Genomic DNA, 17,618 nt, shown 5'->3' with positions numbered 1-17,618 from the left:
ACATGGCTGTTGGGTGTGCGGTCACTGCTCGTGGTGCATTGCGGTGTCGAGGCCGGGAGATCGCAGGATGGACAATCCGCTCAAGGCCATGTGCCTTCAAGTCTTGGTGCCAAAATCAGGCGTGAGCAAGGTCGCTTGCACCCAGGTTCTGTGTCTTGTCTTGTCTTGTCTTGTCTTGTCTCTCTCTCTCTCTCTCTCTCTCTCTCTCTCTCTCTCTCTCTCTCTCTGTCTCTCTCTCTCTCTCTCTCTCTCTCTCTCTCTCTCTCTCTCTCTCTCTCTCTCTCTCTCTCTCTCTCTCTCTCTCTTGATATCAGTCCCGTGTTCCCCTGTATGAATGTGATAATAAATAAATAAACAGTTATGTTTGTCGTGGTTCCGAGGGTGCGGAGATTATTTTTAGGATTAATCTGTTTCAGTTCCGTATCTCCGCTTGCGGCCTGTGCTCTTCTTCTTCCCCACCTCAATTTTGTGTATGATAAATTTGTCCTCGTTATTGAGAACCTGCATCATGAACATCGAGGAATGGGAATTCCATAGCGCTAGATAATAGGCACATAACCCTGTTAGATGGGTAAATTGGATTCGCATAGGAAAGCGCTATTGTCTTAAAGTCTTTATCGTTATAATCTTTAAAGCAGGACGCTGTCTCGCTTTGTTCAGCCATTTAGACAGACGGATTCGCCAGCAGCCACGTGGTTCTTAAACTACCGACCTACACACCCATGATGAGCGGATGTGGCAACCTCTCGTCCCCTACATGCCTGGTGATACATCGGTGGTTAAAATCCTGCAACCATTATAATATGGTGGTAATATAGCAAAGGTTTCAAAGGTCAAATATCATATTTCAGTTCAGATTTCTTTGTAAACATCTCAATTAATGAATTGCCTTTGACCTCAGATGAAATCTGACTAAATTGATAAAGCTGTCAAAGTTTCTCTACTCCATAATTTTGCTTTAATTCCCTAAGTAAAACGTACCTTTTCTTTGATGCACTGAACTTTTGGCTTGACACCAAATGCTTTGTGGAATGCCATTTCAATATCTGCAAACTTGAAAAGGACAAATGGAAGAACAATTATGCAAGTCACCTGCAAAATACTTGACTTGTTTTCAAAATTACTAACAACCAGTTGCACAACATTGAGGTCACAATAATTGTCATCACCATAATTACCTCTGCCACCGAACGTGGACGGAGGTTATATTTTCACCCCTCTGTCTGTCTTGTGAACAGGATATCTCAAAACGTTGTGGAAAGATTCATATGAAATTTGGAGGACAGATTGGGTGTGTCACAAAGACAAAAAAGATTCGATTTTGCTGAAGATTCGGATGCTATCATTTTAAAGTGATTCTTCACTGTTGAGAGATATAGAGCCAAAATCGATATATAGCACCATGTCTCAAAAAGTTGTGGATGGATTCAGACAAAACTTGGTGGACAGGTTGGGTGTGTGATGAGAGCAAGCCGGTTTGATTTTGGTGAAGATTCAAATCCAGATCTGGCCTATCACTGGGATACAAAACATAAACCATTCAGCCTGGTGGAGGTGTGCACTCTACAGTACAGAGTGCCCTTCTAGTCGTTCCATTTAATAGATCGGCATTGTTGTACTTTATAGACAAAGAGGGCTATTGGATTGTTACATGTAAACAACCTCAGAGCTTGAATTTGTTTATAATGGAGCAGCTGCTGCCAAGTCAATAACCAGAGGGCTGTTGACATGTGATCGGTAAACAACCTCAGAACGTGAATTAGTTTGAAGTGTCGGAGCTGCTGCACAGTCAATAACCACACGAAAAGAGCAGGAGTGTAACATGTTGTCCTGGAGTGTCTAAGAAGACCACACCACTTGCTACCCATTTTCGGCAGAAATTTGTAATTTGGCCAAGGCGTTGAGGCAACTTGCCTACTCTTAACGAAAGACATCATGGGATGTTAAACTTGCACCAACAACCAGAGCTGTATCCTCCAGCTTAACATCTATCAGATGGATGGCGCACACATTGATGCATTGTTCTGCGTGCAAAACCCAGGAGTGAGTGTTTATAGCCGTGCCGAGATTCAAACACAGGTTTGACAGCTCAAATGCGAGTACACATACCCCAAAGCTATCCTGCCATCCCACCACATGTAATAGTCAGAACCAAACAACAGGACATTATTATGGCACTGAAGAATATTATATCTTGCAAACGAAAGCACTGTGCTTTATTGCACTATTGCCGATTTTGATGACAATACTTTTAAAGTGAACCCAATTGAACAACATTCTTACCTTATAAGTATTCTTGAGTGAAGGAACAATTCCCATATTACTCAAAATTCTAGGGTTTAAAGGCAGGGGACCAGGGGGGGGGCACAAACCTAGTCAAAATGATTGCACTTTATGGGTGAGCAGATATTAAGTGTAATAAGACTGTTGGAATCATTTTGAACACGTTTTGAGGAAACACTTGTTAAAACCCAAAGTTCTGTTTCACTTCGAGAAAATGATGAAAGTAAACATCTGAAGCATTGTTAAGTAAACAATACATTAAGAATGTACCAAGCAAAACGTGAACATTTTCTTACTTATACATTCACAGAATTATAAAAGTATTACACTGCAGGTAAGGGTTTAGGTTAATGCAATCAATGCGTTTCAATATTTCAATGGCATTAAGTTAAATCGCGAAATAAACATCATCTTCTGTGTACTGCCTACGTGAAGCCCTGGAGGGAAGGGTGGGAAAGAACAGCGTCTGGAATGTGGAAGGGTAGTTCCATAGACGTGAGAAACGAGGAACAAAACAGCTTAGATGTGCAGTCAGCCTAGATTTTGGCATTTTTACCACGAAGTTTAATATCCTTACCATTCATTCAATATTACACCATTTTGCTGGCTTACTCGCTTGAGATCCTGTCATGCCTGGTGGCATCTGGAGCCTCTTGAAGAACTCACGACCCTTTTGACTGTCCTGGGCCCACTGACTGACTGCCACCCACGTGGTTTCATCTCCCTCAGGTTTTTTTCCCACTGTATGTCGCCAGTTCTTTCTAAGTCATCCAACACTCCCTCCACCACCAGTGCATCACTTCTTGTTTTCCATTTACAGTAAATGCCCAATCTCTTTCCATTTACTTACTTTCCATTGCTTCGGAGCCAAATAATAAAACCGATTTTACATTGCTGTCAAAAATCTGAAACTTTTATTGTTATGTTATACTTTGTCAATTTCCAGAATTGTTAAATCTTCATAAGTGCTACTCTTGCTACGGGCCTGCACCAAGTACTGACCGAAGGGGCTGAATACTTTTGCAACCGGTGAATTTTGATTTGTACATGTTTTTTTTCAGGTATTCCCAACAGGTAACCTCCTTCAACTATAACAGTGTTAAATTTGATCTATTCAGTTATGAATTAAAAAGTTCATTTGGAAAAATTGTTTCTGCATAATTCGTAATTCATCTGAATGTGGCATTATTGGTAGGGGGTAAATACTTTTGCTGGCCACTGGACCAGACTCGGAGGAGCCACTTCAATCACAATGCCACAGAGTCTTGTAATTTGCTAGAGATTTGGAAATGGTGAGGAAATTGGCATGCTGAGTAGTATTTGGAATGAGCATGTTTCCTCGATTCAGATTTGAACCCACAAAAATATGACTGCTAACCCAGTGTAGCTACCACTTGCAAACGATCATATTCCTTAATTTCCTCCATATATTCAATAGCTACCACTTGTGTTATTGTTCTAGTGAACACCTAATGGAGTGCAATGATCTGTATCTAAAACTACCAGATGACCTGGTATGTTCAGAGACGCCAGATTAATATTACCAAAACATGGCTATGATGTACGTACTTTAAAAGGTTCTGATTGTGATGCAATTCCAGTGCTTTGTTGAAGTACTTGAATTCAGAATTCATCTCGGGTAAAGATCCTGCACAGGTTCCATGCTTGTCCCATTCATATTTCCTGCAAGAAGGTGATAAAGTTGAAAGAAATCTTATGTTTTGCACCGCAACCATAGACTCCTATAGAGAAGGACTGGAACCTCACGATCTCGGGGTTTTTAACTTGAGTCTGAAGGATTAACTTGAGTCCGGGGCTAAAATGACTTCTAGAAGGGCTAGAGTCACGATCTCGGGATCCATGTAGAGGTTTTTGAGGACGGCGAGTTCAATAGTGTCATTTTCAACACCACCTGAGGTCATCTTCAAGGTCAAAACGTCATATTTTAAGGTCAAATTACTGAATTCTGGTATTTTTTGCTCGTTTTTGTGTTTAACTCATAAACGGTGAGAGATGGCTGATTGTAATAAGATGCAAGTGTGTGGAGCTGTCAAACTTTGATATCTATTGTCATATATCATATTACATAAACATTATATGCATGTCACAACACTATGCCTATTACAACTATGTCTATGTCTATCACTAGTTGGAGAGCTTTTCTTGCCTCCTGAGGCATCCCAAAGCTTTTTCTTTGTCACTTACATTGAGGACATGAGCTTTCAATAGAATGTTAGCTAAAGTAGTACATGCAGCATTACTACTAGCTAAAGGTGTATCGACAGAGGATAATAGCTCAGCAAAATGAAATCGGCAACGCATTTTAGTCTTGTCATACAAATTATAGGAATTATGTACAAGAAAGACGGTTGACATAGTCTGCACACTCAATCCACCTCGATTCAAATTATCTATAAACTCAGATGACACCTCGTTACCATCTTCATCATCAATTATCTCCTCCATACTAGTGCTATCGCCATATTTATGAACAAGGTGTCCGGCCAAATAAACTACTTTATGCTTAAGGGCATTATCAGACCCCATGAGATCCTGAGTGTCTTGAGGAGTAATCTCATCAGTGAGTTCACTTCGCTCATCTGGATTTATGGAAGTTGTACAGTTCTTGTCGCAATCAATCACACGAGAACTAGATTCGGGCATAATGTCATGCTTAATGAGTGTTTGCAAATTTGCAATTTTAGCTGCAGCCATAATGTCAACTACGTTAATGTAGAAGTTTCCACCGCTTCTTTGCCTGGCTTGGCCGAAAAACTTTTCCAAGGCTTCATCTGCAAATATAGCAGGAAGAACGTAGTCAAAGTCTTTCTCTGCCAGAAGATGCAGCTGCGACAGAAGGAAGGTGAAATGAGGAAGCTCATGTGCCTCAGTCATCCAACAGAGCTGGCTTATTACAAGCTGAAGAATTTCCTTGCTTGTGCATTCATAGATGTTTACCTGGTCAGTTATGGATCTAATCTGGGACCATTTTGAGAGCAGGCTGTTCTTCTGCAAAGGAAAAAGTCGTTTGGGCACCGCAATGCCATCTTTCTCAACTCTATTCAAGAATAGAAATCCAAAAGGTGAGTCAACTTGTTGGAAATGAAAGAACTGCTTGACAGTTTGTCTAGTAGCATCAGTTCTTGATAGGTAATGGTTTTCCTGGTCTTTTATGATGTTAAAGCCAGGAAAATAGGAGCTGATTTTAGCACAGAAGTGGTCGAAATCTTGGATATTGTCTGCAGCCTCATCAGCTGCCTTCATCTTCTTCGCTCTTGATTCTGACGTAGAAGAGATGTTGGGCGTGGGGCTGAGGTCACCTGCTTCAAAGCTGATTTCGGTACTCCAGGAAATATTGATGGGGGTTCTTTGGGTCGTTTGCCACCCCAAACTGACACCCAATCACAAATGAAATGTGTCTCACAAATATATATCTCCTTTAAGCACCTCAAGCTTTCTTTCTCATTTGGCATTGCCAATATCCATCTCTCCCTCTCCTCAGGATCTTTTGGGAAGGATATGACCTTTACATAAGGCGTCCCATCATAGTTTCCTCTACAACCAAAGCAGCTGCAACGACGTGGCATATTGTCACCAAAGCAGGAAACAACACAAAGATCCTGTGAGATCACCAGCTGGACAGTTTCTGAAAGAGAAATAAACAAAACATTCATTAGTTAACGATGATATAAATCAGCAAGTAGGTGCAGTAGGTGCAGTAGGTGCACAATGTCATGTTTTGTCATAGACTTTACAAAAGTTTTCCTCTATGAGTTAGACACAAAAACGAGCAAAAAATACCAAAATTCAGTAATTTGACCTTGAAATGACCTTTTGACCTTGAAGATGACCTCAGGTGGTGTGAAAATGACACTATTGAACTCACCGTCCTCAAAAACCCCAATATGGATCCCTAGATCGTGTCTCTAGCCCTTCTAGAAGTCATTTTAGCCCCGGACTCAAGTTAATCCTTCAGACTCAAGTTACAAACCCCGAGCATGGGAGGTTCCAGTCCTTCTCTATAGGAGTCTATGACGGCAACACACAATGAAATGGAAGACCAAGAAGGAACCCGAAGAAATAAAAAAGAGCAAAGATTGAGTCATCAGGAGGAACCTCATCAGGAGAAACAAGTGAGATGTAATTAAAGAAAATAGAATACATGGGACAATGGTTTTAGAAATGTGTGTCTACTTCAAGGCATACTATTAGCAAGAAAATATTTCAGTATGGCATCACGTTTTTTTCATTGCAAGGCTCACCTGTAAGCAGCCTCACCTGCCTACCAATTTACCCATCAAAAAACATTCGCTCAGTTCCTTTATGTTGCTACATTTTCCTTTCACTTCACTAACCAAACACTTCCCTTTCACACCTGATATCCTCAACCTTCCACCAGCAGAAATTACCACCACCACTACTATCTCTGAACAGCCTTATGTGGTGAAGAATCACTTTAAAAAAATTCCCGTATCCATATCCGCATCTTCACCAAAATCTAATTAATTCATCTTTGTCAAACACCAAACCTGTCCACCAAGTTTTGTGGGTTAGCTAGGTCTATAGCTTAGCTACAGGAAAGGCTTTTGGCCCAAGACTTTCATGAAATTGGCTAGACAGGCCTGATATTCAACTGAAGGTGGTAGGAATTTGTAATTTGTCCAGGGTGCCAACAATACCTATCCTACTTTTCACGACAGATACCATGGTATCCATTAAGTTGCCCAATTAAGCAGAAGGGACACCTAGATTAACATCCATCCGATAGACGGTGCACTTTGTGATGCTCTGCCATGTCAAACAAGCACCAGTATGACAGATTATAGTTGGGCCGAGAATCAACCTTAGACACAGCATAACCCTTTGAACCCTGAGCTCTTTGGACTTTTCGCTCCCTCACCCTGGGCTCCCTGGAGAAAAATCCAGCCTCCCTGGTATATGGAGGTTTGAATAGCGGTCGGTAAACCAGCTATTCGGGTATATGGAGGTTTGAAAAGTGGCTGGTAAAACAGCCGCTAGGGTTCAGGGGATTTCAGGAAAGTACACTGTTCCTTCTATAACATAGGAAACTTGAAAGAGCAATCATATCAGAGAATGCAGACCCATGCCAAGACTCATTTTGTGTGGCAAATGGGGATGTACTAAATGAAAGGTCATTGGTTGCAAATCTCTCTGAGTCTGGAAAATCCTCTTTATCTCTTTGCTGATGACTCCACCCTCTGCCGTACCATCTGTCATCCCTCAGACTGGCAAGCAGCAGCTTCTTCGCTCACTGCAGATTTGGGTAAAATCACAAACTGGTCCAACACGTCTGATTTTGACAAATTTCCCTGACAATATCTGCTGCTCTTCCTCCGCTCCAATCAGTTCTTCTGACCACGTCCTTGACAAAGTGGACATCTCTCTGGCTGTTATCAGAGAACCACCTCACCACCGTCGAGTCTGGCATTTCACTCAAACTGAATGGCAGGGTCTCCAAGCAGCCATCAAACTTATAGACTGGTCTCCCATCGGTACTTTCTCCAACATCAACTCATCCTGGGAATTCTTTCAAAGAAACTTGCTCTCCCTCATGCACAGATTTATCCCCTCTCGTCTTCAGTTGTCCGACCATTCCTCCCGCCCTTGCTTCACTGAAGCTTGGGGCGAGGCAGTTGTCCTGAAATAACTTGCCTTTGCCTCATAGAAAGCAAACCCAACTGAGGGTAATCTCAGTTCCTTCCATAAAGTTCGGAGCAAGTGTGTATCTACCTTCAGGAGAGCCAGACAACAGCATCTTTCTAAGCCCAAGTCTGAACTTTCAAACCTCTCTCCCTCCTCAAAATCCTGGTGGCATCTAATCAAATCTGTTTCTGGTGTATGTTCCCCCAACATCCCCTCCCTTACCTCAAATGGCCGCACTGCTGATACCGCACGTGAAAAGGCTGAGTGCCTAAACTCGGTGTTTGCAGCTAAATATTGTGCCCAACACCCATCGCTTTCTATACCCACCTTACCCGGTCGCACCCCACTGTCCCTGGAATCTGTGTCCTTTTCTCCTGACAAGGTGGAGAGCTTGCTGTCAAACCTCGACTAAGATTCTACAACCGGTCCAGACGGCATCAGCCCATGTGTCCTCAAAGCCTGCTCTTCTGCTCTTGCTCACCCTCTCTCTGTTCTATTCACCCTCTCATTTGCTCAAGGTCATCTGCCATCTGCTTGGAAATCAGCAAACATCACTGCCCTGCATAAAAAAGGTGCAAAAACAGATCCCTGCAACTACAGACCAATCAGCCTTCTCCCAATCATCAGCAAGGTTATGGAATCCATCATCACTTCAGACATGAAATCCTTCCTCTTCTCCAATGGCTTGATTTCCGATCATCAATTTGGTTTAAGACCAGGTCACTCTACCCTGAATATTCTGCTTCTGCTCTCCCAACAATGGATGGAGGTCCTCAATGCCAGACATGAAATCCGAACCGTATCCCTGGACATATCACGTGCTTTTGACATGGTCTGGCACCCTGCCCTGCTCACCAAACTCTCTTCCTATGGTATCCAAGGCCAACTCCACTCATGGCTCGCAGACTTCCTCTCCTGTCGCAGTCAACGTGTGGCCCTAAATGGAGTTCTTTCATCCCCTCTTCCTGTCCAGGCTGAAGTTCCTCAAGGCAGTGTTCTGAGCCCTGTTCTTTTTCTGGTTTTCATCAATGATCTCTCTGACTCTCTGGAAAATCCTCTACATCTCTTTGCTGATGACTTCACCCTCTGCCGTACTATCTGTCATCCCTCAGACTGGCAAGCAGCAGCTTCTTCGCTCACTGCAGATCTGGATAAAATCACAAACTGGTCCAACACATGGAACATGTCTTTCAATCCGGACAAATCTCACACTCTCACTATGTCTCTTCGAAAGGACTGTTTAGAACCCCCCATCCACTTTCTCAACAATCCTCTGGAAAAGTCCTTTCTTTCAAGCTTCTGGGTCTCACTGTCTGCCATGAACTTTCCTGGGAAAGCCACATTTCAAACCTGGCCTCCAAAAGCCAGTCGCCGACTGGGAATCCTCCGTCATAAAATCCTTCCTCGGCCCACCTGAGCTCCTGACCACAAACAAAGCTTTTGTCCACAGCCTGATGGAGTACTGCTCTCCCCTCTGGGCTGGTGCTGCCTCCCACCTTTCTCAGCTTCACGCTGTGGAAACCAAGGCATTTCAGATCATTGGCATCTCCCATGATGAGGCTGAATTTTTGAGCCTCTCACTCTCTCACAGCAGGCAGGTTGGTGGTCTTTCTGTCTTCTACCGTCTCCTCTCCAGTCTCGCCCCCCCTCCTCTACTCTGTCTGCGATTTGTCCCCACCATATTTCCGCAGGGCGCTCAAGGTCCGCCAACAACCCCCTTCTGGTAAAACTACCAAAATCATGAATCACTGCTCACCTTCACTCTTTCATTCCTCTTTTTCCCGCCTTTGGAATAACCTCCCTCGCTCTATTCTTTCCCATTCTTCCCTCCAGGCTTTCAAAACAGCTGTTCACCACCACCTCTTATCATCCCCCATCCAAATCCTCGATCTTTTCTTCCACCGATAATCCACTCAAGCCCACCTCCTTCAAATTCCCTGCTTTCCTTCCTGAAAGTCCCTGTAATGTCCATCTTGTATGCCCCGTGTTCCCCGCCCCATCGCTCTCCCTTCCACAGATCTCCTAATGTCTCTGTTTCCCACTGTTTTGTCCTTCGCACTCCCACCCCTCTTGTCTCATGCCCCCTTGCTGTGCATTGTGTGTTAGCTCTCATACGAGCCTCGACAAGGTATACAAAAAAAAATAAAAAATTTAAAGGTCTAAATGGTGTTATTGTAAATGTGTAAAGGTCAAAGGTCTGAAAAGGTGTAAAGGTCAAATGGTCTGAAGGTCTAAAGGTCTGAAAAGGTCTAAATATGTCAAAAAGATCAAAATGGTGTAAATGGGTCTCAAGGATCGAAATGAACTAAAGTGTCAAAAGCATCTTAAAAAGTCGAAGGGGTCTCACCACTCTAAGGGGTGTAATTTAAGGTCAAAATTGTCTGTATTGTCTGAAGGGGTATAAAGGGTCTTTAAAAAAACATCTAAAAAGGCTCTAAAGGTCAAAGGGATCTACATGGTATTAAAAGGTGTGAAGGTCGAAAGAGAATATTTGATTTCCCAAGTAACAAACAGACAGACCCAAATGCAGTACCCTCTACTCTGGTGAGGGTAAACATGGCATAATTTCTTACAACGCCCCCATGCCCCATCCCCCACCCCCTCTTCTCCACATATTCTCCATCTCCCAAACTGCATTGTTTCCCTAGTTCTCAAATACTCCGATCATATTTTCCTCAATAGCCCACCCGAATCCCCCCACCCCAACCACTCTCCCTCCTTCACAATCAGTGCATATAAGTTACGGAAACAAATACTGTGTGCTCGTTGTATTTATAAATCCCACTCACCAGTCAATGTGACTTATAAAACAATGTCACTTAAAAAAAAATCATTAAATCATGTTATTCTACTCTGTGTACCAAAATTCGCTGCCATGTCCTTTCAAGTCAGGCCAATACAGCTTGAGAAGTGGCACAAGTTCCTGCAAAGACATTCAAAAGAACCACTTTAATGCTTGCATAGTATGAACCACTTTAGTGTTTTACCATCCACAGTTATAATGACAACAGCTCACATGGTCATCACACCACTGTGGAGGTGGTGAAGCAGCGATAGTAGTTAATGTCATCAATTTCATGACATAGGGAAGTGGAGTTCATATGGAACATGAATGATAGTAGGAGTACATGCAATACAGCCATCCTTCAAGGAAATGGCTAAGGCTCAACTCGGTAACCTGCGGCTCTTTAAGGACTTGTGCAGTCGACAGTCCTGCTTATCCGCTAAGCTGATGTTAAGTTATCCCATATTCCACTCTTCCCTTCGAAGGCTTTACTTGTTTTCTCTCAATTGTTACCGAAGGTGGAGGGAGTTTATGTTATCACCCCATGTGTCTGTTTGTCTGTGAGCAGGATATCTCAAAAAGTTATGCACGGATTTGGATGAAACTTGGTGGACCGCTTGGGTGTGTAACATGGGCGAATTGATTCAATTTTGGTGAAGATACTATAATTTCTTTTTTTAAAGTGATTCTTCAACATTGAGACAAAAACGATACACAACATGATATCTCAAAAAGTTAGACAGAATCGGGCAAAACTTGGTGGACAGGTTGGATGTGTGACAAGGATAAATTGATTCGATTTTGTGAAGCTCTGGATTCTGGTCTGGAAACGATAATTATTTTTTATTTTAAAGTGATTCTTCACCATTGAGAGATCGGCCAAAAACGGTATTTCACAAAGTTGTGTACTGATTATAACAAAACTTTGTGGACGAGTTGGATGGGTGACAAGAAGAAGCCAATTACATTTTGGTTCAGGTCCGGATGTAGATCCGGCCTTCGAGTGGGATACAGAACGTAAACTGTTCAGCCTAGCAGAGGTATACACTCTACTGAGTGCCGTTCTAGTCTTGTTCTTCATTTACATAAACGACCTTGTTGATGATCTGAATAACCCTCTCTTTCTGAATCCTCTCTGCAGAGGACTCCACATTGTTGTTCCTATTTTCCGATTCATCTCCTTCCCTTTCCCTTTTCCCTTTCCCATTCCAAAGACAGGCAGACGGCAGCTGCATCACTCTTTGCTGATCTGGAATCGATTAGATGCTGGTTTGACAAACGGAACATGTCCTTTAATCCGAGCAAACCTCAAACTCACACCCTATTGCTCAGAAAGGATCATCAAATGAACCCACCTCTTTCCAAGATCTACGTACACTGTTCAGTCTCTTGAACTTCGAGGCCTCACCATCAGTAATGACCATCTCCTGAGCTCACCAGATAGAAAAGCTGGCCTTCAAAGTCAGCCACAGATTAGGCATCCAACACCATACCACATAATTAATTCCTCAATAAATTAGAACTAGTCACAGCCGACAAGGCTTTTGTCTTCAGCTCAGTGGTGTGCCATAGCATCACATCTGTTTCTCCTTGATTATTTGGAATCAAAAGATTATTATGAGGGTACCAAGCCTTTCAGGCTGGGTAACCTATTGTTTTTCTTTTGTTTGTTCTCTATTTGTTAGGGTACCAAGCCTTTCAGGCTGGGTAACCTATTGTTTTTCTTTTGTTTGTTCTCTATTTATTAGGGTACCAAGCCTTTCAGGCTGGGTAACCTCTTGTTTTTCTTTTGTTTGTTCTCTATTTGTTAGGGTACCAAGCCTTTCAGGCTGGGTAACCTCTTGTTTTTCTTTTGTTTGTTCTCTATTTGTTAGGGTACCAAGCCTTTCAGGCTGGGTAACCTCTTGTTTTTCTTTTGTTTGTTCTCTATTTGTTTGGGTCCCAAGCCTTTCAGGCTGGGTAACCTCTTGTTTTTCTTTTGTTTGTTCTCTATTTGTTTGGGTCCCAAGCCTTTCAGGCTGGGTAACCTCTTGTTTTTCTTTTGTTTGTTCTCTATTTGTTAGGGTACCAAGCCTTTCAGGCTGGGTAACCTCTTGTTTTTCTTTTGTTTGTTCTCTATTTGTTAGGGTACCAAGCCTTTCAGGCTGGGTAACCTATTGTTTTTCTTTTGTTTGTTCTCTATTTGTTAGGGTACCAAGCCTTTCAGGCTGGGTGACCTATTGTTTTTCTTTTGTTTGTTCGCTATTTGTTAGGGTACCAAGCCTTTTCAGGCTGGGTAACCTCTTGTTTTGCTTTTGTTTGTTCTCTATTTGTTCGGGTACCAAGCCTTTCAGGCTGGGCAACCTATTGTTTTTCTTTTGTTTGTTCTCTATTTGTTCGGGTACCAAGCCTTTCAGGCTGGTAACCTATTGTTTTTCTTTTGTTTGTTCTTTATTTGTTAGGGTACCAAGCCTTTCAGGCTGGGTAACCTATTGTTTTTCTTTTGTTTGTTCTCTATTTGTTAGGGTACCAAGCCTTTCAGGCTGGGTAACCTATTGTTTTTCTTTTGTTTGTTCTCTATTTGTTAGGGTACCAAGCCTTTCAGGCTGGGTAACCTATTGTTTTTCTTTTGTTTGTTCTCTATTTGTTAGGGTACCAAGCCTTTCAGGCTGGGTAACCTATTGTTTTTCTTTTGTTTGTTCTCTATTTGTTAGGGTACCAAGCCTTTCAGGCTGGGTAACCTCTTGTTTTTCTTTTGTTTGTTCTCTATTTGTTAGGGTACCAAGCCTTTCAGGCTGGGTAACCTATTGTTTTTCTTTTGTTTGTTCTCTATTTGTTAGGGTACCAAGCCTTTCAGGCTGGGTAACCTATTGTTTTTCTTTTGTTTGTTCTCTATTTGTTAGGGTACCAAGCCTTTCAGGCTGGGTAACCTCTTGTTTTTCTTTTGTTTGTTCTCTATTTGTTCGGGTACCAAGCCTTTCAGGCTGGTAACCTATTGTTTTTCTTTTGTTTGTTCTCTATTTGTTAGGGTACCAAGCCTTTCAGGCTGGGTAACCTATTGTTTTTCTTTTGTTTGTTCTCTATTTGTTAGGGTACCAAGCCTTTCAGGCTGGGTGACCTATTGTTTTTCTTTTGTTTGTTCGCTATTTGTTAGGGTACCAAGCCTTTTCAGGCTGGGTAACCTCTTGTTTTGCTTTTGTTTGTTCTCTATTTGTTCGGGTACCAAGCCTTTCAGGCTGGGCAACCTATTGTTTTTCTTTTGTTTGTTCTCTATTTGTTCGGGTACCAAGCCTTTCAGGCTGGTAACCTATTGTTTTTCTTTTGTTTGTTCTTTATTTGTTAGGGTACCAAGCCTTTCAGGCTGGGTAACCTATTGTTTTTCTTTTGTTTGTTCTCTATTTGTTAGGGTACCAAGCCTTTCAGGCTGGGTAACCTATTGTTTTTCTTTTGTTTGTTCTCTATTTGTTAGGGTACCAAGCCTTTCAGGCTGGGTAACCTATTGTTTTTCTTTTGTTTGTTCTCTATTTGTTAGGGTACCAAGCCTTTCAGGCTGGGTAACCTATTGTTTTTCTTTTGTTTGTTCTCTATTTGTTAGGGTACCAAGCCTTTCAGGCTGGGTAACCTATTGTTTTTCTTTTGTTTGTTCTCTATTTGTTAGGGTACCAAGCCTTTCAGGCTGGGTAACCTTTTGTTTTTCTTTTGTTTGTTCTCTATTTGTTAGGGTACCAAGCCTTTCAGGCTGGGTAACCTATTGTTTTTCTTTTGTTTGTTCTCTATTTGTTAGGGTACCAAGCCTTTCAGGCTGGGTAACCTATTGTTTTTCTTTTGTTTGTTCTCTATTTGTTAGGGTACCAAGCCTTTCAGGCTGGGTAACCTATTGTTTTTCTTTTGTTTGTTCTCTATTTGTTAGGGTACCAAGCCTTTCAGGCTGGGTAACCTTTTGTTTTTCTTTTGTTTGTTCTCTATTTGTTAGGGTACCAAGCCTTTCAGGCTGGGTAACCTATTGTTTTTCTTTTGTTTGTTCTCTATTTGTTAGGGTACCAAGCCTTTCAGGCTGGGTAACCTATTGTTTTTCTTTTGTTTGTTCTCTATTTGTTAGGGTACCAAGCCTTTCAGGCTGGGTAACCTATTGTTTTTCTTTTGTTTGTTCTCTATTTGTTAGGGTACCAAGCCTTTCAGGCTGGGTAACCTTTTGTTTTTCTTTTGTTTGTTCTCTATTTGTTAGGGTACCAAGCCTTTCAGGCTGGGTAACCTATTGTTTTTCTTTTGTTTGTTCTCTATTTGTTAGGGTACCAAGCCTTTCAGGCTGGGTAACCTATTGTTTTTCTTTTGTTTGTTCTCTATTTGTTAGGGTACCAAGCCTTTCAGGCTGGGTAACCTCTTGTTTTTCTTTTGTTTGTTCTCTATTTGTTAGGGTACCAAGCCTTTCAGGCTGGGTAACCCTATTGTTTTTCTTTTGTTTGTTCTCTATTTGTTAGGGTACCAAGCCTTTCAGGCTGGGTAACCTATTGTTTTTCTTTTGTTTGTTCTCTATTTGTTAGGGTACCAAGCCTTTCAGGCTGGGTAACCTCTTGTTTTTCTTTTGTTTGTTCTCTATTTGTTCGGGTACCAAGCCTTTCAGGCTGGTAACCTATTGTTTTTCTTTTGTTTGTTCTCTATTTGTTAGGGTACCAAGCCTTTCAGGCTGGGTAACCTATTGTTTTTCTTTTGTTTGTTCTCTATTTGTTAGGGTACCAAGCCTTTCAGGCTGGGTAACCTCTTGTTTTTCTTTTGTTTGTTCTCTATTTGTTAGGGTACCAAGCCTTTCAGGCTGGGTAACCTATTGTTTTTCTTTTGTTTGTTCTCTATTTGTTAGGGTACCAAGCCTTTCAGGCTGGGTAACCTCTTGTTTTTCTTTTGTTTGTTCTCTATTTGTTAGGGTACCAAGCCTTTCAGGCTGGGTAACCGATTGTTTTTCTTCTGTTTATTATTATTTTATTCCCCAGTAAAATTTCGGGTTTATTCCCTTTTTTCTCTAAATTCATTTTCTCGGCAACCGTTAGTCCGATTGACACGACATTTTCACTGAAATGTCTTTTTTTTGCAGAATTTTTTTTTGTGATAATTATGACGTCATCAGTCACGTAGTATGGGTGGCCATCTTTGAAAAACCGAAAAACTCTGGACGTCTTCTTTTCTGGAACTGCTCGCTGGAAAAAATTGAACCATAGCTCGTTGTCAAGATCCTTGCAAGGAGTATAAGTGATGTTAATCATGACGTCATCAGTACCTTCTGTACGACGTCATAATTTGACGAGTACAAACGCTGTATCCGACAACTTACCAGAAGAAAAAGAAAAATGACGTCAAAGGTCACGTGGTTCAGCAGCCATATTATTTAAATTAAAAATAATAAATAAATAATTTTAAAATCTTCTCCAAAATAGCTGAACAGATTGAGGTGAAACTTTACACAAATATACCCCAAGACATGAGTGTTACAAGTCTGTTAATGACTAATTACCCCAACGTTTGACTCCGTCAATAGGAGGGGTTTTCAAATTTTCTCCTCCTCATTCTCCTCACATTTACATCATTGCTGTGATTGGTCTGCGCAGGCCATGTGACCCCGATGTTTGACTGTCAATCGGAGGGGTTTTCAAATTGTTTGTTTTTTTAAGTTCAATTTAAATTCTGTTTTCACTTTTCGCAGTCGCTAAGGTTGATTCACACTCGGTTGCATAAAGATTTGTGAAATTTGAATGTTTTGTATCCTCGGTCAGTGTGGAATGCATTGCACAGAGGGGAGGCTTCCATTGGCTTCCATCGCCTTCCATGCCTCCTCACGAGGCTATCTTAAGGTATATTCGATTTATGTTTTCACTTTTGGAACCTTCTAATGTAGCTACAGTTTTAACGTAGATAATTTTCGTAAAATCCGAGCAGAAACACACTTGTCATGAGGAAAATGTATTAAATTCAAATAACCGTTGGGTATGGAAATGGAAAGGAACACCACATGCTTTCCCTTCACTGCTTGACCTCGGATCGTGTCCCCCTGGGGGACTGCTTATCGGTAGTGACTATCCGATCTTGGCTTATATTTTCTAAGGTTGTGTGACGTGCTCTACTAGTATCCAAAAGAATTCCGGCGAAAAACGGAATATTTACAATGTTGTTAAAACATTTCATCGGACCACGAGCTGGCGGGTCACGTGACACCATGCAGCCGTAGAGACGACATTGCACCTTATGTTAGCCTTATCTCGCGAGAGATTGAACTTTTCGGTGGTCCTCGGGTCCTTTCTGTTGAATTCCAACACTTTGTGAAGAAAGCCATGATTTACAAGAATTCAGAGTATTTATTTAATGGCCGTGAGCGTGGGTTTGAAAATCGTGTGATGACGTTGGAATATAAATTTCTCTGGAGAATAGAGGTCTTTACTTTGAGCGGCCTCACGCGTTTATATTGTCTGGTAAACGGCTGCCCAAGTATCAACATCATATGGTAATCAGCTTTCATTCAACGTCGGGGTCATTCATGGTATTCAGCTTGTTGATCGTTCACATGGTTTGGTGGCCATATTGGATTTACCCTCAAACCTTTTTTAAAATCTGCTTCTCCAGAATGACTGGACAGACAGATTGAGGTGAAACATCACACACACTCCTTCCTCAACACTTGGGGATACAAGTTTGTTAATGAATAATTTATAAGTCATATGGTTTGGCAGCCATATTGGATTGAAGAAAAATATTAAATAATGTTTTCTCTGGAATCATTTATCCCATTGAAGCGAAACTTTGGAAGTGTTATCTAACTCCATTGCTGCATATCGGGTGAAAATTATGTCAGAAGTGACATGGTTTGGTGGCCATCTTGGATAGCAAAATGAACCTTATCTGATTAAGACGAAACTTCACGAGC

At 41.7% G+C, this 17,618-nt stretch overlaps 1 protein-coding gene across 4 annotated transcripts in view; it reads right to left on the bottom strand.

Annotated features, from left to right (window-relative positions):
• Positions 1-17,618, bottom strand: part of RNASET2 (ribonuclease T2) — a 53,729-nt gene that overhangs the window by 6,140 nt on the left and 29,971 nt on the right. For all 4 annotated transcript variants that reach the window (XM_085888834.1, XM_085888835.1, XM_085888833.1 and 1 more), the window contains 4 exons: positions 10,809-10,870; positions 3,853-3,966; positions 2,284-2,332; positions 982-1,053 (listed from right to left, as the gene is read on the bottom strand). In XM_085888834.1, coding sequence (XP_085744960.1) covers positions 982-1,053; positions 2,284-2,332; positions 3,853-3,966; positions 10,809-10,870 — 297 coding nt within the window. The remainder of the gene's footprint in view (positions 1-981; positions 1,054-2,283; positions 2,333-3,852; positions 3,967-10,808; positions 10,871-17,618) is intronic.

The sequence above is a fragment of the Eptatretus burgeri genome, chromosome 7 (genome assembly GCF_056783735.1).
Source record: "Eptatretus burgeri isolate ZD-2024b chromosome 7, Ebu_testis_v1, whole genome shotgun sequence".
Taxonomy (NCBI): Eukaryota; Metazoa; Chordata; class Myxini; order Myxiniformes; family Myxinidae; genus Eptatretus; species Eptatretus burgeri.
This window is presented reverse-complemented; position numbering and strand designations above follow the sequence as displayed.